The sequence below is a fragment of the Numida meleagris genome, unplaced genomic scaffold (genome assembly GCF_002078875.1).
Source record: "Numida meleagris isolate 19003 breed g44 Domestic line unplaced genomic scaffold, NumMel1.0 unplaced_Scaffold416, whole genome shotgun sequence".
NCBI lineage: Eukaryota > Metazoa > Chordata > Aves > Galliformes > Numididae > Numida > Numida meleagris.
Genome location: NW_018364635.1, coordinates 1 through 24792, shown reverse-complemented (window position 1 = coordinate 24792; position 24792 = coordinate 1). Strand labels below are relative to the sequence as shown.

Below are 24792 nucleotides of genomic sequence, written 5' to 3'. Positions count from 1 at the left end.
ATGATGGTGTTGTGTTCCCTACCTCCTGCTGGAACATGTGGGGCAGCTGAGAACGCAGCTGCCCCATGGCCACCCTACACCTCAGCCCCAATCCCCGCACCTGGCCCCAAGCTCTCTGTGTCGGCCTCAAAATCTGCATCTCAGCTCCAAGCCTGTCCCCAGACCCTTCTTCTCAGTCTCAAAATCCACATCTTGACCCCAAGCCTGCATCCAAGCCCCAAATCCAGGGCCCAGATGTATCCCCTGCCCTATAACCTGACATCTGGGCCCCAGGCTCCAAACTCTTCATTCTAGACCCCAGGCCCCACAGATTGAACCCAGCCCCACACTGCAAAGCTGTGCCCCGTATCCCACGTGCTGGTCCCGGTCCCTGATTACATCCCCGGGTTCAGATTCGGGTTTCAGGAGAGGGTGGGGGGGGGGGTTTGTTTTTTGGGGGGGGGGATGGGGGGGGGGGTGAGGTCTGGGTTTGGTTCTTGGGGCCCGGCAATGGGGTGGGGGGCACAGGTATGGCGTGTGCGGTGCGGGGGGGACGTTTTGGGGACAGATGCGAAGTCTGAGTCGCATCTCATCCGGATATGGAGCCGTAACCAGGACCACTCACCTATGACAACAAAAACCCCAAACGTCCCAAATTCACCCCGAAGCAGCATGACCCATCGCACCGGACGCTGGCGTAACCCTCATGGAACCCCAGATCGCCCGAAATCTCCCGATCGGCCCAAAAGCCCCAGCGCCCAAAGTACCGTTCCCGGCACAGTACTACGCATACGCAAAATGCCGGCTCAGCACTACGCATGCTCAATTCCCGGCACAGTACTACGCATGTGCCGCTCTCGATAGACCGCTACGCATGCGCCGTTCCCTGCACAGTACTACGCATGCGTCATTGCCGACACACTAGTACGCATGCGTAATTCATGATACAACACTGAGCATGCGCCTATCTCGGTAACGTGCAACGCATGCGCCTTTCCTGGCACAGCAGTACGCATGCGCATCCCGGCAAAGCACTGCGCATACTCACGTCCAGAGAGCGTACTACGCATGCGCTGTTCCCAGCACAGCAATTCGCATGCGCAATTGCCGACACAGTAATACGCATGCGCCGTTCCCAGCACAGCAATTCGCATGCGCAATTGCCGACACAGTAATACGCATGCGCCTGTCTCAATACAACACTGCGCATGCGCCGTATCCGACAAATAGTACGCATGCTCCAGTCTCAATAGAACACTACGCATGCGCCGTATCCGACAAACTAGTACGCATGCTCCAGTCTCAATAGAACACTACGCATGCGCCAATCTTGGCACAACACTACGCATGCGCTGTATCCGACAAATAGTACGCATGCTCCAGTCTCAATAGAACACTACGCATGCGCCAATCTTGGCACAACACTACGCATGCGCTGTATCCGACAAATAGTACGCATGCTCCAGTCTCAATAGAACACTACGCATGCGCCAATCTTGGCACAACACTACGCATGCGCCGTCTCCGACAAACTAGTACGCATGCTCCAGTCTCCATGCAACACTACGCATGCACTAATCTTGGCACAACACTACGCATGCGCCGCATCCGACAAAGTAGTACGCATGCTCCAGTCTCCATGCAACACTACGCATGCGCCGTTAGTGATTCGTCACTCGCTTTGCAATTAAAGACTATCATGATAATATTTTAGGCTTTGGTGACCTAAAAGGGTGAACCTGGTGGTCAGCGGGGCGCCACTGAGCACCACAGAACAGCGCGGGAGGGTGGGGGGTCTGTGGGGGACCGCTACCGCCCGATACTCGACCGCCCCCGTCACAGCCTCGGTGCAGCTCCGCGCTTTGGCCACGCGGTGGCGGTAGAGACGGCGGAAAGGGCTTCTCCAGTGGGCTCGGCGCAGTCTTTGGTGTTCCTTTGTTTTGATTTTAGGTGAAGAACACAAAGTTAAAAGGGGAGAGGGGGAAGAAAAGAAAACAAAACAAAAGGAAAAATTATCCAGACCCAAGAAACCTGCGTTAATTGCTTATGAATAGTTGAAAGAAATGATCGAATTTATCTTGTCACGCTTTTTTTTTTTTAAATATATGACGTATTAAAATCTCACTACTTGGCAAATCTAATGATAGAGCAGGTTAGCAGAAAACACAGGTACATACTAATGTTCTCTCAGACGCTGTCTTGTTAATATTTTTAATGTTTCGGTTTTCTTAATAAATGCCTTTCTTGCATTAAAAAAAGAAGTGAGAAAAAATGCCAAAAATAAAACTTGAATTGCTGAAAATGTATGCAGTGGTTCTGTTTATAGTAATGGGGAATATGGAAGGTGATTAACAGTGTTTTGCAAAAATCAAAGGAGCCTAATGTAACCAGATGAGGCTGATGACACATTATTATTAAAGGTAACGTTAAGATCTGGAACTGTGATGCCCCAGTCTCTCTCAGCAGGGCCACTAGTCTCTGGAAGGACAGTGAAGAGCTGCTGGTGAGCTGGTCCTCAGTGTGCCTCCTCATGTTTCTTGTCTTACCCTGCAGTCCATTATGATGTGTCTCCTGGTCCCCACGCTCCTCTCAAGTGACTCTCGGTCCTTGGAGGTCTCCCACTGGAGACTGACCTCAAAGTCACTTCAGGCAGGATGTCTCCTGGGACAGACCTAGAAGAGGAGCTTACCATTTGTGTCATTCCTATGCGGTAACCCCCGGGGTTTTTGGGTTCAGCCGTGGGCCAGAAAGAAGCCTTCCAGACCCATAGCCTACAGACTTCAGCCCAGCTCCCTGCAGAGGGCAGTTCAGGGACCTCCCCAAAACCTCAGCACCGACCCTATTGGCTGCTGGCACCACCCAGTGCCACCAGCAAGGGAAGAGCTGCCTTGAGAAGTGAGCAGCCCCTTCATCATCCCGCTGCATCTGTGTGTGGCTGCACCACAGATGCCATGCAGCCCCACGCCATCCTCCTTCTCTTCTCCTTCTACCCTGGGACCTGGGCAGATCCAGAGGGTAAGTGGGAACCATGGCTCACTCTAAACCTTTCCTCTTCTCACCTCACAAATCCCCCTTTATGGGGCTTTAGTCAAGCTGGGGGATGGGAGATGGAGCTGAGGTGGTGGTGAGCTATGGGGGGCCCCAAGTAGCCATCAAGGATGATGAAATTGGGGACACTTCCCACAGATCTCTTGCCATCTCCTGCAGGCTCCCATATGCTCAAGCTTCTTCATTTTGCCACCTTCCAAAACAGCACCTCCGTGCTTGTGGGAGGACTGGGACTCTTGGGGGATGTGGAAGTGGGGTCGCTGGACAGCCGCACTGGGAACATCCACTACTACCGGCCCTGGCTGCTCCCATCCTTGCCAAAGGGCGAATGGAACGCCATTGAGAGTTACATCAAGTCATACGTGAGGGATTTCAGCAGGCTGGTGCAGATGTACTCCACGGTGCCCTGTACGTATTCCCTCCTCACCCCATTTCCAGTGTCCTCTCCGGGGCATGAGGGGACTCTGGGGATCAAGCTTCAACATAATAAGGACTGATGATCACACTGTGGCCGACTATAATAACCAATGTGTGTCTGCTGGGCAGACTGGGGACCTACATTCACCTGAGGGAACTTTGGGCACCCTCAGCAGCCACACCACGACCACCCCTTGCCAGCCCACTGGCTGCTCTCTACTGTCCTTCCAGACACTAGTGGCCCTGGAGGGAGGGACAGGGACATCACAGTTCCAGGGCTGGATGTCTCCTCAATGGGCTGTGCAGGAAATCAGACCACAGGTGTCAGATTTGGGACCTCAGGGACACTTCAGCATCACCACTTCTCTGTGGAGTGGTTCCAGAGAAGGGAAGTGATGTGCTGTGCTCATTCCCCTGGGGAATGACTCAGTGTGGCTGAGTGCCAGGGCTCAGCCCCAGCAGCCCTGCATGAGCTGTCCCTGTGTCACCACTATGGCAGGGGATATCCCGGAAGGAACGGGCTGTGCTTGGAGGGGGGTGGGGTGCAGAGAGGCATTGGTGCAGCGCTGGATCCATTCCCCAGAGCCCAGCAGCCCCTTGGGTACTCATGAATTTTCCCCAGGGCACCAAGGGGATGGTGTTCTCAGGAGGTGACAGTGCTGGGACCACATGTCCTTGTTCTGCCTCTGGCTGTGGGGGGACACAAACATTTGCGTGACTGAGCTTTGGACCATCAGGACCTCTTTTGACATTGGATACAAGAACCAGAGTTTTTGGGCGTGGGGACAACACTCCGTCAGACCCTAAGCATCCACAGACCTGAGCACCCCATGTATCAACTCTACCACACTACCCCTTGCCCCCAGACCCTTTTGTCTTCCAGTCCTCCATCGGCTGTGAGCTCCAGTCCAACGGGACCACCAGGACCTTCTTCAACATTGCTTACGAGGGCCAGAATTTCCTCCACTTCTGTCTGGACACAGGCACTTGGGAACAGATGCAGCATAACCAGTTTTCGGCCATGGCTGAGCATCTGATGGCCGATGAGGTGGTGTTCTTCAGTTACGCCTGTGTGGACATACTGAGAATTTTCATCCAGGCTGCGAAGGCAGATCTGGAGAGACAAGGTGAGCCGACGTTTGCACTGCCACATCAGCTGCCGACGCGGGGGCTGAATGGTGCCGCACTGCAGTTCCCTTGTTTCCATCCCCCAGTGCCACCCATGGCCGCGGTCTTCGCCCGCGCAGCTGGCCCGGCGCAGCTCCTGCTGGTTTGCCGCGTCACCAGCTTCTATCCACGTCCTATCACTGTCACCTGGCTGAGGGATGGCCAGGAGGTGCCCCCGAGCCCGGCAGTGAGCACCAGCAGTGTGTTACCTAACGCTGACCTCACCTACCAGCTCCGCAGCACCCTGCTGGTGTCTCCCCGGGACGGGCACAGCTACGCCTGCCGCGTGCGACACCGCAGCTTGGGTGACCGCAGCCTCCTCGTCCCCTGGGGTAGGTGTCCCTCTCGGGGATGCGGCTCCTGAGCCCTGCTCCCTCGGCACGAGGAGCAGGAGAGCCGACGGGCTGTGTTCCTCAGGGGACTCCAAGCGGGGGCTGAGCGCGGGGCTCGGGGCCGTCCTGCTGCTGGCTGCGGCCGCCGTCGTCGTAGTGTTGGTGTGGAGATACAGGTGAGGCCACCCGCTGCGCCTCTGCTCCTCCGAGAGACCCCTGCCCCGCCCCGCAACGCCCACTCCCGTTGCAGGAAGCGGCAGAGGGTGAACGAGGAGCGCGGCATCCCGCTGGCGGAGCACCGGAGCGCAGCGCGGGATGGGACCGCCGCGGGGCAGTACGAGGGTTCCGGCCGCGGAACGCCCGGTGGGCAGAGGGGGCACATCTGAGTGCTCCTCGGCACTGCGCCTCATTAGGGAACACCAGTGCTCACGGCAGCTCCCCCAGCCCTGGTGCAGGTACCCACCTGCCCGCAAGCAGCGAGCTACACCCTCCTATAGGCACCTTTTGCATTTATTTCCCAACCACCACCTTTATTAACCCTCTTCCGGAGATATTTGTGCCCGGACCCGCTCCTCCAGCAACGCCCACCAATGGTGCTCGAACCGCTGAGCAGCGCCACGCTCTGCTGTGCTCCGAAAGGAAAGTGACGCTCAAACATTGCCATGCTCACCACTAAGGTGCGGGTGTGAGCGGGGTTTGGGTGGGATCAGGCAAGTTTGGGGCGAATGGAGCACGGAATAAATGGATTATTAGACCCATGGGTTGCACAGCATGTGCGGAAATCCCAACCCACGCATACTTCCTCTGTGGGCATAACTGGGCTATGAGGGCGAGGTGCCCCCAGGCGATGGGGCAGCACCCCAGTTTCAGCCCTGGGAGGAACCCATCCGCGCTCCTGAACAATTCCAGCTCTGAAAAGTGGATCCTGGCAGCACCTCTGCGCACCTCTGGGCAGAACTGGGCTGGGAAGGGGCGTGCAGAGGAAGGGGGCTCGAGGGAAAGCTGAGGAATTGTGAGGAGAAGTGGTGTCCTGAGGGGATGTGCACTGTGGGAGCACCTCTGGGGGCCTCTGGGGCTCAGCCCTCACCTGGGAAGTTGTAACCCCACATCCTGGAGTCACTGAAGTGCCACCGGGGTCTGAGTGGGCAGGAGCCCCGCAGCCCCTCAGGGACACCAACTGTGCTCAGGAGGGGACAGTGCTGGGACCACCCACCCTGGCTCTGCCCTTGAACCGAGGAGGACACACTTCCCCTTAGCTGAGTTTCAGTTCTGCTTTTGCCCCAATGCAGGGCCCCCAGGAAAGGGGAAGAGAAACACGTGTGTTTGTGCCTGGGGGGTGCCTGGCTAGGAGTGGTGGGAGGAGATGGGGACTCCATGTCACCCCGTGTCTCTGTGCCCAGCACCCATCGCATGCTGCAACGTCCCAATGTTGGCACGAGTGTCCCCACCCTCTGCTACCAGTCAAGCGGTGCAGATGGTGCGTGGTGACCCAAAAGCAAAGGAGTTCAGCCTCGTTCCCTCCTACGCTTCTCCAGCCCCCAGCTTAGGCCCTCCCTGAAACCTCACTGGCTCCAGCCCCATTGGTGGAACGCAACCTTCAGGACCCCACAGTGCTTCCTCTTCCCACCGTCCCCGCTGCGTTACCTTCGCTGTGGGCACCATGTGGCCCCACTGCCTTTTCCTCTTCCTTCTCCTCCACGAGACATGGGCAGAGCCAGAAAGTAAGTGGGAGCCCCAGCTCACCCCAGACTCCAACATGGGACCCTATAGCAGTGGGGGGGGCATGGCTAAGAGACCTTTTCCCGTGTGATGGGGATAGTCCCCGGCACCAAGGGGCTGTCCCCAGCCTCACAGCACCCAAAGGGGTCCCTGTCCATGCACACTTGTCTCTAGATTGTGGATCGTGTGGATGAGCTTTCTGCTATGACACCCTGCATGTCCTTCTGTGGCAGAGGTGGTCACTTGGGCATGGGGTTTGCTGTGTGTGGGTCAAAGTACATCCCCCATTCACCCCCCTCTTTCCTGCAGCCTCATGCCATCTCCCTGCAGAATCACAGTTTTTCCAGCTTTTCTGCACCTTGCTCTTGGACAATGTCAGCTCCACCGAAATGGCCGGGATGGCTCTGATGGGAGACGTGCCCATATTGGCGCTGGACCCGCACACCTGGAACATAAACATCTGCCGGCCATGGGCCCAAGAGGCTACAGCTGAGACTGAAATAGCGAAGATTCTGTCCTTCTCCATGGTTGGCATACGCAATATGATTCGGTTCGCGCATGAGATGGCTGCGAAGGCAGGGTTGGACTGTAAGTAAGGGGGACAGCTGCAGACCAAGCAACCAAACTGCATGAGCACAGAGTTTGGGGGATCTCCTGGGGGTCTGACAGACTCCAAAAAGTGACGGGTTGTGGGGTCTTCTGGCAGGGGCTGACAGCCTCCCAAGGGTGATGGGAAACGATCTGTCTCCTGGGACTCGTGGTTCAGTGGAGCATTGAAATGTGCTGTGGGGTTTCTGCCCTCTGACCCTACATATGGAGGACACGTGAGAGTTGCTCCCAAAATTAACAGGGCTGTAGGAATCACCTGGCACGGGTCAGGGAAGGGGAAACATGAAGGAAAATATTGCAGGGGGACATTCTGAGGGACAAGGTGCTTAAGCTGCCACCCTGCACTGCTCAGCCCTTCTCCCCTGGTAGCTCATGTGATCACGGTGCCCATCGTGCCCACACCTCCCCAGCCATCCTCATGTCCCCATGCTCACATACCCCTCTGTCCCTCGCAGACCCACTGGTTTTCCAGATCCATGCAGGCTATGAGCTTTACCCCAATGGAACGAGCTGGAGCTTTGTCAACATTGGGGAAGGTGGCAGAGACCTGGTGACATACGAGCTGGGGAGGGAGCGCTGGGTTCCCCAGCGGTCCACCCCACTGGCCGAGCTGGTGAGCCACTCTCTCACTGACCTCCGGGCCGTGTCGGGGTTCTTGGATCACATCTTCTCCGTCATCTTGCCAACCTACACCCCCATCCTGCAAAAACGAGGGAGGACAGATCTGGAGAGACAAGGTGAGAGATCCTTGGCCCTGGGATAGCCACCCTATAGCTCCCAGCTCGAGCTGTGCCCACACTGAGCTGCCATCCCTGTTGTCCCCAGTGCCACCCATGGCCGTGGTCTTCACCCGCACAGCTGGCCCGGCGCAGCTCCTGCTGGTTTGCCGCGTCACCAGCTTCTACCCGCGTCCCATCACTGTCACCTGGCTGCGGGACGGCCAGGAGGTGCCCCCGAGCCCGGCAGTGAGCACCAGCAGTGTGTTACCTAACGCTGACCTCACCTACCAGCTCCGCAGCACCCTGCTGGTGTTCCCCAGGGATGGGCACAGCTACGCCTGCCACGTGCGACACTGCAGCCTGGGTGACCGCAGCCTCCTTGTTCCCTGGGGTAGGGGATGGGGATGGGATACGGGGTGGCCTGGAGCTGCCACACACTCACGGCTATCCTCTGCTCTCTCCCAATTCAAGAAAACCCCAGTGTGTCTTCCACCGTCGGCATCACCATTACAGTGTTGCTCCTCACTGCCGTCATCACCGGGGGAGTTTGGTGGTGGAGGCGCAGGTGAGGGCTCTGGCTGTGGGGTCTGAGCTCCTCAGGCCATCCAGCATGGCTCACAGTGGTATCCTCTTGCAGGAAACATGCTGGGTCTGGAAGGAATTCCCGTACATTCCTCATCTGATGCCCACCCTGCGCCAAGCCCTCACTCCCTGCTCCATTTCCAAGCCAGCTGCTCCAATGGTGGTGAGAAAGCAGTGCCACACCAGTAGGGGACAGAGCAGGCCACAGAGGAGCATGGAGAGAGGGCCAAGTGATGTCCCAGATCCCAAGCCCAGACCCCCGGGTTTACGGGAATTCGTTGCCTTATGACAGTGTCCCTCTCCTCTTCCCCTAACCCTGTACTGTGTCCCCAGCCTTGTCCCAATGTCTCTTCCTCATCCCAGCGCTCCCACCTCATCCCTTCTCCTGCACCCACAGTATGTCCCTCCTCTGTCCCCTCACGGCCACAGTCCTGTCCCTGCACCTCTTCTTCAGCCCATGTCCCTTCATGTCTCAAACTGACTGCCACATACCACCCTCTCCCTCTTCCACACCACACATCCTTCCCATCCCATGCCCCTATTCTGTCCCTGTACCTCTTCCCCACATCACCCTGCTGTCCCCACAGGTCCCCTGGGCTGTGTCCCCTATCCTGTGGCACTGGGGCGAGGTTTCCTTGTTGGACGCCAGCAAAATGGGGAAGAATGAGGCAAAACTGTGAAGTTATGTATTTTATTGTTTCTTCCTGTAAAAACATAGACACAGGCGTTGCAGACATCACTGACTCTGAGAGGCAGGGCTGAGCCCATTGGGAGGGTATGAAGTCACCAGTGATGTCACCAAAGGATGGGGTAGCCATGGGAAAGAGACAGGTGGCCCCATCCAGCAGTGACACCGTCAGCTGTGACAGAGCTTTGAGCCCATGATGAAACTCCATAGAGACCCCTGAGGACAGTCCAATGGCATTCCAGTGAATTTCCTGGGATCCTGCTGTGACATCCCAATGACACAATGGTGACACCCTATGGCCCCCAGGACACCCCTCACATGTCATGGGGACACCTCTGTGTGTGGTGGTGACATCCTGGGCATCCTTCAGGACACCCCTGGGCCCCCCAGCATCCATTCAGCTTTCCCAATTCCTCTCTGAGCGTCCTCACTGAGACCCGCATGCTGAGACTCCCTGATATCCTCTGGATTCTCCCAGCAACCCCTAAAGGCCACCCCCAAAGCTCCCACAGTTACCCCTGGGATTCCCTAATACAACCCAAGAGTACTACTCCAGGGACCCCTCCCCACGATACCCCACAATACAACAGCAACATCCATCCAAAAGTCTTCCCGACCATCACACCCTCCCCCTGTCCCCCATCTCGGTGCTCTCCACCACTGTGCCCCCATCACCCGTCACCGTTCCCCCTGCCACTGTCCCCCCATCCCCCGTCCCCATGTCCTCCCTAGCTACCTCCTCGCCTCCCTTCTCCCGCTGTCCCCGCGAGCTCCTGGCCCGGTGGGTGACAGTCCTACGGGCACTGCTGGAGGCTGTGGAGCCCTCTAGGAGCCGGGGCAGGAGTGCAGCCCCGGCGGTGCGACACAGTCCCCGCCCGGCGCAGGCGTAGAGCAGTGGATTTAGGGCACTGCTGAGGAATGCTAGCGCAGTGGCTGGCGGCCGAATGGCCTTGGCGACCTTCCTTAGAGTCCCAGTGCAGCTCTGCAGCTCCGCCGCCACCTCCAACAAGCTGCCGACGTGGTAGGGTCCCCAGGTGACGGCAAAGGCGACCACCACGGCAGCCACCAGCCGCAACGTGCGTCCCCGCCGTGCCAATCGCGTCCGCTGCAGCCGCCGCAGCAGCAGTCCATAGCCAGCGGCCACGGCGGCCAGCGGCAGGGCCCAGCCCAGCCCCGTCTCCAGCAGGTTGTGGGTCACCAGCCAAGCGGTGGAATTGTGATTCCGCTTGCACATCCCGTTCTCCACGTGCCGGAAAGCAATAGAAGGGGTGGCCAACACCAAGGCCACCAGCCAAGTGATGGCAGCAGCCCCGTGGGCCAGCTGGGTGGCACGGTCACCTGCCACCACCGCTGCTGATGGCCGGGACACCACCAGGCAGCGGTGCAGGCCAAGCAGCGCGATGAGGAAGACACTGGTGTACATGGCAGCTGCACAGATGTAGTTGCAACCGCGGCACGCGGCCGGGCCCAGGTCCCAGCGGCCAGTGCTGAGGAATCGGATGTAGACAGGGCCAGTGAGCAGCGTGGCCACGTCAGCCAGGGCCAGATGGGCCACCAGCAGCATGGGGATGCCACGGCGACGGGTGACGACACAGCTCCACAGCACAAATGCGTTCCCTGGCAGCCCTATGACCATTGCCAGCGAGAGCAGGGTCAGCCCCAGCGCCGCACTGGGGATCGCAGAGACTGTCACGTTGGAAGGAAGCGTGGCCATTGCAGGGGACCTACGGGGAGAGAGGTAACCAGCATCCTGCAGAGCAGACTCATACCAACCTCCTTCGCTCAGTCTCCCCCTCCCTCCATCCCTCTCCTCTAAGACTGCCCTTCCTCATCTGTCCCATCATCCTTCCTTCCTTCTCCCCACTCTCTGAGGTCCCTTCTTCTTTTGCTACTCTTGCCTCTTCCTATATATTTTGGCATTCTCCAGACCTCAAAGTTGTCCCCCAGACCTCCCAGTGCACCAACCACACGACTCAAGTTTCCCCCCAAACCTTGCATCTGATCCCTTAAACAACTCAGTTTTTCATGTGGACTTTCTAGTTGCCCAAAAAACCTCCCAGTCACCTTCCAGCCTTGCCACTGACCCCATCCCACAAATCTCACAGATCCTGAAGACCTCCCAGCTGTCCACCTATCCCTCCCAGTTGTCCCATGTGACCCTCGCCAACAGCCCCCACCCTTCCAGCCTTCTCCCCACTACCTCAGGGACTCACATATCCCTCCCCAGAGACCCTGGTAAGGGTGATGGGTCCTCGGTGCCCCTGTTGTCGACAGTGACCGCGAACACTAGGTGCTACTTCCCCTCTGCTCGGCCCCAGGAAGGAAACACTCACGCAAGAGGAAGAAGGCAGGGAAACCACAGGCAGGAAGGGGGCATGTGGGGAGTGACTGTGGACCTTAATTTTCCCCTGCCTGAGTAGGGACAGGAGAGCATAAGAGCAATGGTGGCACTGCCAGCAGGTAATGAGACCCTTGCAAATGTCCTCCAGGAGGGAGAGTCTGGTTGCTGCATCGCCTGGCTGTGGGGCTGGTAGGAGCACATCGAGATAGGTATGGCTAATGCACCTTCTTCCCTCCTTTCATCCTTTTATCTCTCCCTCCATGTCTCCCTGCACCTCCCTCTCCCGATAGATGAATCACAGCCTGAAAACTGGGAACCCCATAGATGATTGAGCGGTGGGGCACAATCCCAAGCAAGACAAAGATCTCTGTTATCCAGCTTACTGAAGGACATTCTCCCCACCGTCTACCACCACACCGAAGAGAGGTAGGACTGGAGATCTTTGACAACAGCACTCAACTTCATATTTCCCACCCAATTCCTACAAAGCTGTTGACTGACTAAAAGTATCAAGACTAAAAACAGCCATTTTTGCTCTCTGCTGATTTCGCCACCCAGCTCCAAAAGTCATAGGCCTGAGGATCAGCAGATGTTACCCAACAGAAAAATAGAAATGGCGTCACAGACAGGAATGTCACGGATAAACTGCTGCAAAAATACAACATGCCCCTCCCCAGGAAGGAGCAGACTCAAAAGTTTGGAAGGACCAAGAGAAACTGGTGTCAGAAATAAACAGGAACAGAGAACAGAAACGAAAGCAAAGCAAAGTAAATCTGAAGACAAGCCTCTGAAAGCAGAGTAAAAGAAAGGATCGGCCCTAGGCATTCCTGGAGTCATGACTGATCATCAGCCTGCGGAAAATAGCCGCTGAATAATAACAGCTCATATTAATTCCAATTAGACCTTAAAGATATTTGGCAAAATCTTTTAAATACAGAAGCACAAATTTTAATGATAACCACAATTGGATTCTGAGTAGCTAAGCATTCAATTCAGTTAAGATGACCCATGTAAACAGAACAAAATATTGCGTGCCAAATTGCCAAAACCAATTTCTGGCTCCCAGCTGAGAAATGTACGTTGATCACTCACTCTGTATTTATGAGCTGCTGTGAGAAATACTTCATGTTTCAATGTTTTAAACAGATGACCTTAGCACCCAGTCCTTCAGTTCAAACATCAGTCCCATCCCTTACAGATAGGAGACTGTAACGCACGTATTTTGCACAGCCTTTATGCCCCACGTAACATCAGCTGCGAGACAGACATAGGTTAACAGTTGGACCAGACGATCATAGAGGTCTCTTCCAACCTTAATGATTCTGTGATTGGTTATCCTCGTGTATGGGAACTGCTGAGTCATGGCCTGAACCACTGATTGAGCACCTGGAGGAAAGACCCAGTCAGCCCTGGGAGCACAGGTGAAGGTAATTCAGGTGGAAGCCTGGCTCCACCCCTCTTAGGCCTCATTTAAGGGCTGACTGCCACTGAGGAAGGATCTCTTTCTGGAGATCCCTCATTGGTGGAAGCTTTTCTCTGCGAACCCAGAATCTTCTGATGTGGGTGAGTGATCTACTTCCCTTCCCTTGTAGCACCTTGCTATCGTGCTGGTCCTTCCATCTCTTTTGCAACATCTTTTCCATTGTGTTGGTCCTTCTGATCGCTATACCTCGTTTACAGAAAACAGCCTTTTAAGAACCACAATGTATTTCTCTCAAGCAGAGGCGCACTTCTAGCAGCTGAGATAGGGGTCCACACAGATGGAGAGTATGATGTTTTGTCTATGGATCTTCCAGGACAGTTTATCCGCAGCTGAGGGACTGTCCCGTAGGGAGGAAGAGAGATTTTCTTCATGTTGTCAAAGTAGGCTTGGTGGGTCACCTGCTGTTGTTTTTTCTTCATCTTTCCAGGCCACTACTGCTAGTGCACTGGCATACAATGATGGTACACAAATGCCAGAGATCGTGGGGTCCTATCATCTGGATTGTGTGAGAAGTGCTCGTTGTTCAGGTCAGTATCACACATTGCCTCCCGCACAGCTAATCCTGCAGGTACTGGACACCTTTCTCCATGGAGGTCCATTTCCCTGGAACTGGAAATAAAATAGGACTTGTGGGTTGAGATGAAAACTAAGATAGACAGAAGAATGAAAAAGATGCTTATTCTAACTATATATAGCTCTGTATAACCACAGTGCAGCCACTCAGCCTGACAGCAACACAGCTCACCACCCACTGACCAACATCTAGCTAAGCCCTGTGCAGTGGTCTCCCCCCCAGCTTTATATCCTTCCTCATGATGTCACACAGTATGGAATAACCCCTTGCTTAGTTCAGGCCAGCTGCCCTGCCCACCCCCAACAGAAGTTACTTTCTCATGTTAAAACTCACCAAGCTGACTGCATCCTCTTCTAGAGGACTCTGTCAGTAGCGTATGCCCCTTGCAGAAAGGAGACAGGGAACTTCCCTGGGGCCTCCTGAGTGACAGAAGCACTGAGGCACAGAACAGCAGAAGCTGGAAGGGCCCGGAGACTGCAGGTTAATTAATGTCCCTGAGCGGCCCCAGCTCGGAAGCCCCAAACCGCTGCCCGCAGCTTTACCTAAACTCAGCCCCGGGGATGTGCTGCTTTTGCAGTGAGTTTTGGAGGAAGATGCGTACGTGGCCGCGGCCCGTGCCGAACTGCCCACCCCACGGGCGCCCCTCCGTGCTGGTCTCCTCGCCGGGCACCTTCTGATGCCGCACAGTGACCCCCAGCCCCGCCGGGCTCCCTCAGCTTAGGGACCGGCGGATGGGGCTGCGCCGGCGTGCTTTAGATTAAGAGTCAAAAGGAGGCATACAGGAATCCGCGAATAACCCTAAAACAGTGCTGAACCCCTTTCTCAGCCCCTACCTCAAAGAGCAATTCCCATGGGAAAGAAAAAGCCCTCCTGCTCCTCTGCACGGGCACTGAAATGCCCACCATGGTGCGGTGCCGTGCCGTGCCGTCCCCCCCTGCTGCTCCCGGGAGTCGCGGAGGGCGGACGCTAGGACCCCTCCACGGCCCTATCGAAGGCCAGCCCGTAGTGTTTAACCCTTTGTTTCCCTCAACGAGGCTCAGTGACCTAAGCCCAGAATGTACTGAGTCGGCTCCTGCTGATCAACCATCATTGCAAGTGCAGGGAATGAGGTGCCAGGCAGTAATTCGCAGAACAGGCACACCCCGAGTTGCATAAAGGTTGAAACTCGGGCATTGGTTTGAGAACTGCTCATGGGTTGTTCTCTGTTATGTCAGTCACTTGGCGTGCGCAGCCAGGTGCCAGCTCATTAACAGAAAGCTGTAGTGCAGTATCGTGCAGGATTTCTCCCCAGCGGTGTGTGTTCTATCATGCTAATTAGGCTTATGTAATGAAGCCTCGCTTCCTTTTCTTGTGGCCACCTTACACAATACTTGTGGTCAGGTATTGATACTCTTGTCCTTGTATTGCTGTGCTGTCACTGTTGTGGCCAACTATGAGTTCCCCCTACGGAGTTTCTCCTCGCACTTCTGCCTATTTGTTAGTTCAAGGAAAGCTTCCGTGTTGCTGCTTTTCATCACAGTGATGTGCTGGGACCTCTGACATATTTTTCCGGAATCCCAGGCGCTTGAGTAAATGTTGTATCAGGAACCACCACACAACTGTGACGGGCAGAAATACAAACAGCACAAACAATCGTTTCAGCCGCCCAAAATGAGGGAACCGTGAGGTCAGTGCTGAGCAGTCAGCTCGGGTGTTTTGCCTCACTTCCTGAGCCAACCCATGTAGCTGTTCCATCTTCCAGTTGACTCCTTATCTGACAGCTTAAAACAGCACATTCCTTTCAACTCCTCCCACCCATGACTGTGTCTTTACAGAGATGACGGCTGTCCACACAGGTCTCAGTGGGGATGCTTGTGGAGGAACTGGGAGAGCTGAAGGATGTTGGGGTCCCAGAGGTGTCCTGAAGGATGCCTAGGATGTCACCACCACACACAGGGGTGTTCCCAAGGCTTATGAGGGGCATCCGGGGGGCTCAGGGTGTCACCAGGGGGAATCCCCAGGATGTCACCATTCTGTCATTGGGATGTCACAGTGTGTAGTGGAAATGCTAAGTCATGGCTTCAAACAGTGATTGAGTACCTGGTGGGAAGGCAGGGCCAAGCAGGAGAGCTCAGGTGCATGCAGTGCACCTGAGTGACTGGAAGGGATGCAGCCAGGATCCACCCCTTCCCAGACCTCACTGAAGGGCTGGCAGTGGAGGGGAGGGTATTTTGCTGGAGATCCCTTCCCACCTGAGGCTTTCGAAAGTAAGCAATTTTTTCTTCCTTTGTTTCTGTGTCCCTGGCCGCTGCGTTTGGGCTTGTCCTTGTTTGCTGCAGCCTAGAACTTTTCTACCCCGCTATGGGACCTGTGGGGACAGCAGGGTGATGTGGGGATTGGGAAAGGGGACAGGGACAGGATGGGGGCATGGGATGGAGAGGACAGGTGGTGTGGATGTGGCAGGGACAGTTTGGGACAGCACAGTTCCTGCTGGTTTGCTGTGTCACCTGCTTCTCCCCTGCTCCTCGTGGCCCCTGTATTCCCCGTGGCATTAAAGGGCTCCGTGTGCTGCTGTGTTGCAATCAGTAGGGCATGGAGGGGGAGAGCTGTGGGGCCACATTTAGGGTCACCTCATGACCCCTACTTGTCATGCACACCATGCACCCCTCCCCCCCAGCCCCACACGTGCTCCTCAGCCCTACACGTGTCCCATGTCTCAGCCCCACATGTGTCCTGCAGCCCCCCCGGATTGGGCCCGCCCAGCCGGAGGCAAAGAGCAAAACACGATCACGCGCCAATGAACCCTGGCGGCCGTTTCTCGCACCCCGTGGGCTCTGCTCCTCCCCCTGAGGCCCTGGGGACCCCAAGCATCCACCCCCTCCCTTCCTCAGCTTTGCCCTGTAATTCTCACACTGGGGGATCCAACAGCCAGGGACCCCATCTTACACCCCATGTCCCACGGGGATGTGGGTGTCTGGGTGACTCCATCCCCCAATGCAGTGGACCCGGGCTGAGCCCGCACTCCCCACCCCGTGTCCTGCAGCAACAACAACAGCCGGGGGAGGGGGGGAGACGGGGGAGTGCAGGGCCAAGCTGAGTCATGGCCCCACCCGGCCCTGTCTGTGGCTCAGCCCTGTGGCCCCATATGGCACTGTCATGCAGTATGACCCCATGGCACGACCCCATAGTCTCAAGGCTCTGCCCCACAGCTACCTCCTGCAGCATAGCTTCATAGCCTGGCCCCACAGCCAACCCCGCAGTGTGTCTACCCCAAAGTTGCAGTGGGTTCTGTGTTTTCTGGGAGATGTGGGGCAAACAGCACTGTGGTTACTGGGACCATTGGAAGCCATGGGGCAAACAGCGCTGTGGTTACTGGGGGCTGTGGAGCAGGTGGCACTGACTTACTGGGAGCACTGGGGTTATTGGGATGGGTGGAACTGTAGTTACTGGGAGCACTGGGGGCTGTGGTTACTGGGAGCACTGGGATTACTGGAACAGGTGGCACTGTGGTTACTGGGAGCCACAGGACAGGTGGCAGTGAGTTATAGGAAGCGCTGGAAGCTGTGGGGCAGGCAGAGCTAGGGTTCCTGGGGGCAGCAGTTGTGACTGTACCGTGTTACTGGGATCGCTGATACAAGCAGTGCTGGGTTACTGGGATCAGTGGGACTGGTGGCACTGAGATACTGGGGGCACTGGGATGGGCTATGTTGTGTTACTGGGAGCATTGGGATCGCCAGGACAGGCAGTGCTGGGTCACTGGGAGTGCTATGGGCTGCACCCCCCCGTGTTCCCCCACGCGTTGTGTCACTGCTCTGCTATGGCAGCTGGACCCCACATCTGGCTGCACCGCCCAGATGTTTGGTTGCCGCAGCGACCGCCGCCTGTAAACACATCGTGGCCCCCTCTGGGTCCGCCCGGTCCCGCTCAGCCCAGGGCGGAGGGCCCTGCTTGGAGCAGGGGGAATCCACTTCCCTTCACTTTGTGGGGTGGTGGGGAGGTGGTCCCCACATCCCCCGACGCGCAGTGTGTGGCCGGTGCGAGGACATCATGCACCTCCTGGGGTCCGGCCGCATTCTGCTCTGGTTCTGGCTGCTGTGTCCTGGAGCTGCCTGCTGTCCAGCCCACAGGTGCCGCGGCCATGCCGTGAGCTCAGCGCTGGCCCTGCGCCCGGTCCGGGGCTATGAAAGGGCTGGAGCCGCCCCGGAGCCCTCAGTGCCGTGCTGCCGCCCGCAGAGCCGGGCCCAACAGAACCCAACCGGGCCAAACAGGGCCAAGGTGAGCTGAACTGGGCTGGGCCAGACTGAGCAGAGCCGAGCTGAGCCGAGCCAAACTGGGTTGAACCAAACCAGCCAGATCCAACTGGGTGCAACTGGGCTCACCTGAACCCAACCGGTCCAGTTCCAGGCCCCGCCCCACAGGTCGCATCCCGACTCCTGGGAGCGGCTCCAGTGCTGGCAAAGTACCAGGGGGTGATGGAGGGAAGGAGGAGTGGGGATGGGGCTGCAGCATCACTGTGTTATGGGGCTGCTGGGGAACTGGAGTTACTGGAGGAGCTGGCTGGTGCTACTGGTGCTGCTGGAGCTGCTGGACTTACCAGAGTTGTTAGAGTTAGTGGAGCTGCTGAGATTACTGGAGTTGCTGGAGCTGCTGATGCTGCTAGAGTTATTGGAGTTACTGGGGTTACTGGTGCTGCTGTAGTGACTAGAATTATTGAAGTTACTGGAAGAACTGGCTTGCTGGTGCTACTGGAGTTGCTGGTGCTGCTGGCATTACTGGAGTTACTGATGCTACTGGTGTCACTGGAATTAGTGGAGGAATTGGCATGCTGGTGTTGCTGACATTGCCGACACTGCTGTTCTTACTGGTGTTGCTGTTGCTGCTGGTGTCAGTGGAATTATTGTGCTGTGGTGGTATTGGAACTCCTGACGTTATTTTTGTTCCTGATGGTACTGGTGTTGTTGAGCAGTTGGAGGGCAGGGTTACTGGTGGTTACTGGAGTTCATGTGCACTGGAGGTGGGTTGTGAAGCTACTGGAGTCAGTGGGAACTGGGATGACTGGGGTGTACCTGGCAGCGCTGGGGCCACCCCACAGCCCTAGCTCCCTATAGGGCCCTCGGAGTCGGAGGAGTGACACCATGGATGGGAGCTGGGTGCAACCCCACGGTGTCCATGTGTCCTGCGTGTGTCCCCTTTGAGGTCCCTGTGCCGCTGCTATCCATCCCCTCCCCGCAGGACCATGACCCTGGGGCTGCTGCTGCTGGCACTGGCACTTTGGAGGGCACAGGGGAATGCAGGAACATCCCCCCGTCCTCCCCCTGTCCCCCCGGAGTTCCCCTGTGGGGCAGAGGTGCTGGAGGCGGTGCTGGGACGGCTGCGGGCACTGGAGGGAGAAGTGCGGGCGCTGCAGGGACAATGCGGGGACAGCCTGGGGCCCCAGGCTGGCACTGGTATGAGGGCGAGGAGGGGGGGATTTGGGGACACGGAGGGTGTGAGGGCTGTGGGGGATCGGAGATATGGGGGGATGTGTTGGGGAGAACGAGAGATATGGGAAGACTTCAGAGATACAGGATGTATGGGTGTGTTTGAGGGATGTGGGGGGACAGTGGGGACGTGAGGGACACAGTGGGGAGCATGGGGACAGGGACATGGGGGATATGGAGACACTTGGGGGGACAAGGGAGCTATGTAGGGGACGTGGATGGGGGGACATGGAATACAGGATGATATGGAATAACATGGGGGAAGTGAAGAACGGGAGATGTTGACAAGGGAACACTGGGGGACATGGAGGTGTGGAGATATGGGGGCACTGGGACGTGGGGCACATGTGGGATATGGTGGGAACACGGGGAGGACGTTGGGACATGGAGGACATGGGAGTGCATGTGGGACACAGTGACCTGGGAGGGTATGTGATGGGCATATGGGGAGAGGAGGAGTCAAAGGGAAGCGTGTGGCACATGGGGACCTTGCTCATCCCTGCAGGGAGCACAGCAGCGCGGGGGCTGTGTGACACCCCTGGGGCAGGGGGCTGTTGTGGGTGCCGCCTGGGGGAGGCTGGGGATGGTCTCCCGTGTCCTGCACCCCGCTGTCCCCTCGACTGCAGTGACCAGGGCCGCTGCCGGGCCGGCCGCTGCCACTGCTTTGAGGGCTTCACTGGACCGTTCTGCGCAACCCCCGTCTGCCCCCCTGGCCGTGGTGGGCCCCACTGCACCCTCGGTATGTCGCATATGTCCCCAAGTGTCCCCACGTGTCCCCAAGCCCACTGCTCCCTCGGCTCCTGGTCCTGATGCCACCTCCTTGTATCCTTGACTGTCCCCCAGTTTCCTCTGCTGTCCTCCAGTGCTCTCAGTGACCCCATCCCAGTGCTTTCAGTTGTCCCAGATCCCTCCGGTGCCCTGAATGTCCCTGAATCCTGGTGTCCCTATGGCTTGGGCACTTTTGTTCCTTGGAAACTCCCTCTGTGTCCCCTCGGTGTCCTCATCACCTCGGTCCCCTGTCCTGTTGTGTCCCCACAGTATTCCCACCCCATGGGTACTCTATCTCCTGGTGTACCCAAGTTGTCCTTACCCCATGGGTTCCCCATATCCTGGTGTCTTCATGGTTTGGGCACCCTTGTTCCATGGAAACTCCCTCCATGTCCCCATCCCTTTGGTCCACTGTCCTGTGGTGTCCCGAGGGAGTCCTCACACTGTGGCTGCCTCATCCTGTAGGGCTCAGAGGCGTGCTGTGGGGCCACCTCACATCTGGGCTCTTTCCCTGCAGAGATCCCCTCAGTGACACTGCGCCTGGCTGCGCGCAACCAGACGTCCTTCCGTGTGACCTGGCCGCGGCCAGCCATGCCTGTGGATGGCTATGAGGTGGCTGTCATCCCCATGGTGAGCTGGAGACAGGGACAGGGATGAGGATGCATCCTCAACACAGCGATGTCTCAGTGTGATGGCTCCAACGTGTCCTCAGTGTGAAACTTGTCCCCAGGATGAGCTGGTGTCCATGGCCATCCGCTTCTCCCCCTTTGGGGATACCTCTATAGTATCCTCATCATGTCCCCAACAAGTCCCTAATGTGCCTATTGTCTTCAAACCATGCCGGAGGCCAGGCCACACTATTGCAGCATGGCTCAGGAGTGGGGACATCTCCTCACTGTGTCCCTTGTGCCCAGGATTAGCCGTGGTGGTGTCACCCATCTGCTCCTTGTCCCCAGCACATCCTCTGTCACGGCTGTGGCCACCCCTCTGCTGCCCAGCCTGGGGGCAGTGATGTGTCCCCACTGTGTCCCCAGAACATCACCCAGCTCTAGGAGAAGCTGTTGACTGTGGCCACCTGCCTGGTTCAGGAAGAGGTCCCACGTGGTGTCTTCAGTGTGTCCTTGACGTGTCCTTTGTTCCCAGGATGAACCAGCAGCACTGACCACCCACGAGCTGCCTAGCTCTGCTGTCACCTTTGAGGTGACGGGGCTGACACCTGGACAAGCTTTTGAGATCTTCATCCAGGCCCAGCGGGACCAGCACCTTGGGGCGCCGGGCACCCTGCGTGTCCGCACCCGTATGTGCTACCTGCTGTGGGACAGGCATGGGGGCAGAAGGGGGGCATGGGGTGGGATGGGGAGGCATGGGGTCAGCAATGGAGACAGCTGGGGCATGGGGTGGCATGGGCACAAGAATGAGGGCAGGGATGATGTGGGGAGGGGGCAACATGTATGGGGAAAGCGTTCAGCACAGAGATGGGAATGAACATAGCACAAGGACAGGCATGGGGACAGGGATAATGCAAGCACAGGGATGGGGACATCATGGTTTGAGATGGGGATGGGTGAGGTGGGGACAAGCATGGAAATGAGCATGGGATGGGGAGGGGGATGGGAATATCACAGGTAGAGGGATGGGGGAAGGAACAGGCATGGGGATAGGGATGCGACTGGAGGCAGACATGGGGCAGGGATGGGTACTGGAAGTAGGGACAGGGGTGGAGTCCACAGCCTCTGTCTGTCCCCATGTGTCTTTATTGTCCCTATGGCTCTGCGGGTCCATATGCACCTGTCTGTCCTGCAGAGGTCTGTGTGTCAGGAGTCTGTCCGTGTGGGTCCGTGTGTCCCCCTGGGCCTGTCCGTCTGCATCTATCCCCATGGGGCTGAGTGTCCCATGGGCTCGTCTGTTCGCTTGGGGCCTTGTGTCCCTGCAGGTCCGTGTGACCCCAGTCTGTCCCCATGTGTCCCCGTGGGTCTACATCTCCGCATGTCCTGGTGCTTCCCTGTGTGTCCTTCTGTCCCACTCTGTCCTCGTGAGTCTGGATGTCTCCAGGCTCTCCCTATGGTTCCCCAGTGTCCACAGTCTGTCCCTAGGCATCTGTTTGTCCTATTCTGTTTCTGCATCCGTCCATCCCTGTGTCCCTGGGGTGCGGCAGATGAGGGATTTTGGGGACAGGCTAGTGACCCGGATCCCCTTTGTTTTCACAGTGCTTGCCCAGTCTCTGCCCACCCATGGGGGGCCACGGGTGACCCCTACATTTCTGGCATCTCCAGTGGCCCCAGTGTCACCATCAGTCCGAGGGTCTCCAGCGTCCCCACGGTCCCCAGTGTCACCAGCGTCCCCAGGGTCACTGGGATCCTTGGGGTCACCAGCATCCCCAACATCTCCAAGGTCACAGACATCCCCAGGGTCACCAGCATCCCTGAGGTCTCCAGTGTCACCAGAGTCCTCAGCAGCACCACCTTCCCTGGAATCCCCATGGTCCCCAGCATCCCCAGTGTCCCTGAGGTCACCTACATCTCCACGGTCCCCAGCATCTCCACAGTCCCCTGTGTCACCTCCATCCCCACAGTCCCCACTATCCCCAGCATCCCCTGTGTCCCCAGTGCTCCCGAGTGTCCCATCCCTGCATGAGCTGGGGGTAAAGCTTTCTTCCTACAATGGGTCCTTGCTGCAGCGCCTGGAAAGCCACCTCCGGGCCATAGATTTCCCACTCCGAGGCAACCAGACAGTGCCTGCAGTGGCCCGTGCCATCCTGTCCTACCTGCTTCGCCGCAGCCCAGCCTCGCTGCGTTATCAATTCCTCCGCCACCTCCAGCAGAGCCCCCACCCCAAACCCCAGGTGTTGCCGGGGGCTGCTGGTGAGGCCTTGGTGGACCTGGATGGGCTGCGGGGTCACGCAGAGACCATAGTGATCCGCTACCGGCTGCTGGAGGAGCCGGAGGGGGACGAGGGGGAGCTGAGAGTTCCAGGGGACACCACAGTGGCCCGGGTGCCAGGGCTGGTGCCAGGGGCCACGTACCGGGTGGAGGTGCACGGTGTGGTGCGGGGTCGTGTCTCCAAGTCCTACACATCCCTGGTGACCACAGGTAGGTGACAGGGATGGGGGACAGCGTTGCTTGGTGGCATCTGATAACCCCACACTGCTCTTTGGGTTGCAGGGCTAGGTGACACCAGTGAGTCTCCACCAGAATGGGAAAACCTGTATGAGATGGAGGTGACTGAGCCCCAGGGGGCCATGGCCAAAGCAGGTAACCCCAGATGGTGGCATTGGGGTAACTCAGGTGTTCACCAGGACTTGGTATCTGGGGTGGTGTGGTTGGGTGTTTGGGTGGTGGGATGGGTGGATGGAGGACTGGATAGAGAGATGAATGGAAGGATAGACTGAAGGTTGAGTGCGGGGCAGACGGATGCATAGATATTTATACCTTGCATCATGTCATGACCGTTGCAGCCCCATCAGAGGAGGAACCACCACAGCGCCCCCGCCTGGGCACGCTCACAGTCTCCCACGTGACTCCTAGCTCCGTCCAGCTGGAATGGAGTGTCCTTGAGGGCGCCTTTGACTCCTTCACAGTGCAGTACAGGGATGCACAAGGCCAGCCACAGGCTCTTGCTGTGGATGGTGGGTCGCGCACAGTGACCGTGCCTGGGCTGTCGCCCTCCCGCCGCTACAAGTTCAACCTGTACGGGGTGTGGGGGCAGAAGCGCATTGGTTTCATCTCCACCGATGCCGTCACAGGTGAGGCTGTGAGCCCCATCCGTGCACCCCTTGGATCACTCCATGGGATCGCTGACCTTGGGAGACATGGGGAACAAATGTTGGCCCTTAATTTGGTGCTGTGTATGGGTGCATGCAGGGTCTGAGGGCTGAAGAGCTGAAAGGATGGAAAGATGGATGATGGTGTGAGCGGCTCATTCGTTGGTTGTAGGTAGATGGATAGTTGTGCAGATGGTGGGACAGAAGGTGGGGACTGAATGAATGGGCAAATAGATTTTTGGGTGAGTAGAGAAAGTGGGTGGGTGGACGGATGGAAAAAAAAGGAAAACTCTGGATATATGACAGACTGGATCAGCTGGCAAAAAAGATAATTAAATAAATGAGAATGGATGGGAAAAATGGAGAAACAGGAAGAAAGGTAGATAGCTTTCTGAGCTGTGTGACTAATGGGTGATTAGATGGATGGATGCACATATAGACGGATAAATAGTTGCACAAATGAGTGTATAGGTGACATGATGCCTGACTCCAGTGTGTATTCTGTTGTTCCCATTAAAGCTGCAGCAAAACCGAAGGGAGAACCGCCATCCCAACCACGCCTGGGTGAGCTGACAGCGTCCCACATCAGTCCCGACTCCGTCCAGCTGGAATGGAGTGTCCCCGAGGGCACCTTTGACTCCTTCACAGTGCAGTACAAGGATGCACAAGGCCAGCCGCAGGTGGTGCCCGTGGATGGTGAGTCACGCACGGTGACCGTGCCCGGGCTGTCACCATCCCACCGCTACAAGTTCAACCTGTATGGGGTGTCGGGGCGGAAACGACAGGGCCCCATCTCCACTGATGCCGTCACAGGTGAGGATGACGTGTGCTGCATCCATGTCCTTTTGCTAATGATGGGGTTGGAGTTTGGCAGGAGTCTTGCAAGGGCTGCTCCTGGCTACTGTGATCTTAATAGAAATGGAAACATTTCCTTGTTGCTGAATGGGAAAGCCTGAACGGATGGGAGCATGCAAGATTAGAGAGAGAATGCAGTATGGAACGATTCATATTTATGAACTGCTGGATGGATGGAAATGTGCAGGGATAATATTGGTGCTCAGAGCACAGCTTGATGGTTATCTGAATGCTTCACTGCTTGTTCAGTAGATGGAGAGTTGGATGGGTGGATGCTTTCACTGTGAATTTC

At 57.1% G+C, this 24792-nt stretch overlaps 4 protein-coding genes across 12 annotated transcripts; 3 read left to right on the top strand and 1 right to left on the bottom strand.

The window, feature by feature from the left end:
* The first annotated feature begins 2861 nt into the window (after window positions 1–2861).
* Window positions 2862–5701, top strand: LOC110391600 (T-cell surface glycoprotein CD1b-3-like). Of its 2 annotated transcripts, none has more exons than XM_021383553.1 (6): window positions 2862–2994; window positions 3187–3435; window positions 4311–4571; window positions 4659–4943; window positions 5029–5119; window positions 5194–5701. In XM_021383553.1, the coding sequence occupies exons 1-6, from the start codon at window positions 2931–2933 to the stop codon at window positions 5327–5329; spliced, it is 1086 nt and encodes a 361-aa protein (XP_021239228.1). In that variant the 5' UTR covers window positions 2862–2930; the 3' UTR covers window positions 5330–5701. The 2 variants fall into 2 exon arrangements, with proteins under 2 accessions (XP_021239228.1, XP_021239227.1); XM_021383552.1 differs by having other exon boundaries at window positions 2931–2994; window positions 3166–3435.
* Window positions 5702–5819: 118 nt separating this feature from the next.
* LOC110391603 (T-cell surface glycoprotein CD1b-3-like) lies at window positions 5820–9253 on the top strand. Of its 2 annotated transcripts, none has more exons than XM_021383557.1 (6): window positions 5820–6664; window positions 6972–7250; window positions 7727–8008; window positions 8097–8354; window positions 8462–8555; window positions 8628–9253. In XM_021383557.1, the coding sequence occupies exons 1-6, from the start codon at window positions 6604–6606 to the stop codon at window positions 8671–8673; spliced, it is 1020 nt and encodes a 339-aa protein (XP_021239232.1). In that variant the 5' UTR covers window positions 5820–6603; the 3' UTR covers window positions 8674–9253. The 2 variants fall into 2 exon arrangements, with proteins under 2 accessions (XP_021239232.1, XP_021239231.1); XM_021383556.1 differs by having other exon boundaries at window positions 8097–8381.
* LTB4R (leukotriene B4 receptor) lies at window positions 9250–11567 on the bottom strand. 2 transcript variants are annotated; one of them, XM_021383554.1, is made up of 2 exons: window positions 11474–11567; window positions 9250–10984 (listed from the first exon to the last, which is right to left on the bottom strand). In XM_021383554.1, coding segments are annotated over exons 1-2 (1107 nt in total). In that variant the 5' UTR covers window positions 11476–11567; the 3' UTR covers window positions 9250–9879. The 2 variants fall into 2 exon arrangements, with proteins under 2 accessions (XP_021239229.1, XP_021239230.1); XM_021383555.1 differs by having other exon boundaries at window positions 11461–11539.
* Window positions 10921–24642, top strand: LOC110391599 (tenascin-X-like). 6 transcript variants are annotated; one of them, XM_021383548.1, is made up of 12 exons: window positions 10921–10998; window positions 11750–11810; window positions 11892–12027; window positions 13512–13611; window positions 18870–19084; window positions 19623–19856; window positions 20403–20515; window positions 21029–21182; window positions 22093–22974; window positions 23047–23136; window positions 23340–23627; window positions 24165–24619. In XM_021383548.1, the coding sequence occupies exons 5-12, from the start codon at window positions 18874–18876 to the stop codon at window positions 24599–24601; spliced, it is 2409 nt and encodes an 802-aa protein (XP_021239223.1). In that variant the 5' UTR covers window positions 10921–10998; window positions 11750–11810; window positions 11892–12027; window positions 13512–13611; window positions 18870–18873; the 3' UTR covers window positions 24602–24619. The 6 variants fall into 6 exon arrangements, with proteins under 6 accessions (XP_021239223.1, XP_021239225.1, XP_021239224.1 ...); XM_021383550.1 differs by lacking the exon at window positions 11750–11810 and having other exon boundaries at window positions 10980–10998; XM_021383549.1 differs by lacking the exons at window positions 10921–10998; window positions 11750–11810 and adding an exon at window positions 11626–11720.
* The last annotated feature ends 150 nt before the right edge of the window (window positions 24643–24792 follow it).

What these genes read in the sequence shown, in the direction of transcription:
- LOC110391600 (XM_021383552.1), top strand. Translation starts at nt 2,931, where the DNA reads ATGCAGCCCCACGCCATCCTCCTTCTCTTCTCCTTCTACCCTGGGACC. An exon ending in GACCTGGGCAGATCCAGAGG is followed by an intron (nt 2,995 to 3,165) that starts GTAAGTGGGAAC and finishes CACTTCCCACAG; the next exon opens with ATCTCTTGCCATCTCCTGCA. An exon ending in CAGCCTCCTCGTCCCCTGGG is followed by an intron (nt 4,944 to 5,028) that starts GTAGGTGTCCCT and finishes TGTGTTCCTCAG; the next exon opens with GGGACTCCAAGCGGGGGCTG.
- LOC110391603 (XM_021383556.1), top strand. Translation starts at nt 6,604, where the DNA reads ATGTGGCCCCACTGCCTTTTCCTCTTCCTTCTCCTCCACGAGACATGG. An exon ending in TGCGAAGGCAGGGTTGGACT is followed by an intron (nt 7,251 to 7,726) that starts GTAAGTAAGGGG and finishes TGTCCCTCGCAG; the next exon opens with ACCCACTGGTTTTCCAGATC. An exon ending in CAGCCTCCTTGTTCCCTGGG is followed by an intron (nt 8,382 to 8,461) that starts GTAGGGGATGGG and finishes TCCCAATTCAAG; the next exon opens with AAAACCCCAGTGTGTCTTCC.
- LOC110391599 (XM_021383546.1), top strand. Translation starts at nt 17,818, where the DNA reads ATGAAAGGGCTGGAGCCGCCCCGGAGCCCTCAGTGCCGTGCTGCCGCC. An exon ending in TGGGCCCCACTGCACCCTCG is followed by an intron (nt 19,857 to 20,402) that starts GTATGTCGCATA and finishes CTTTCCCTGCAG; the next exon opens with AGATCCCCTCAGTGACACTG. An exon ending in GGGGGCCATGGCCAAAGCAG is followed by an intron (nt 23,137 to 23,339) that starts GTAACCCCAGAT and finishes TGACCGTTGCAG; the next exon opens with CCCCATCAGAGGAGGAACCA.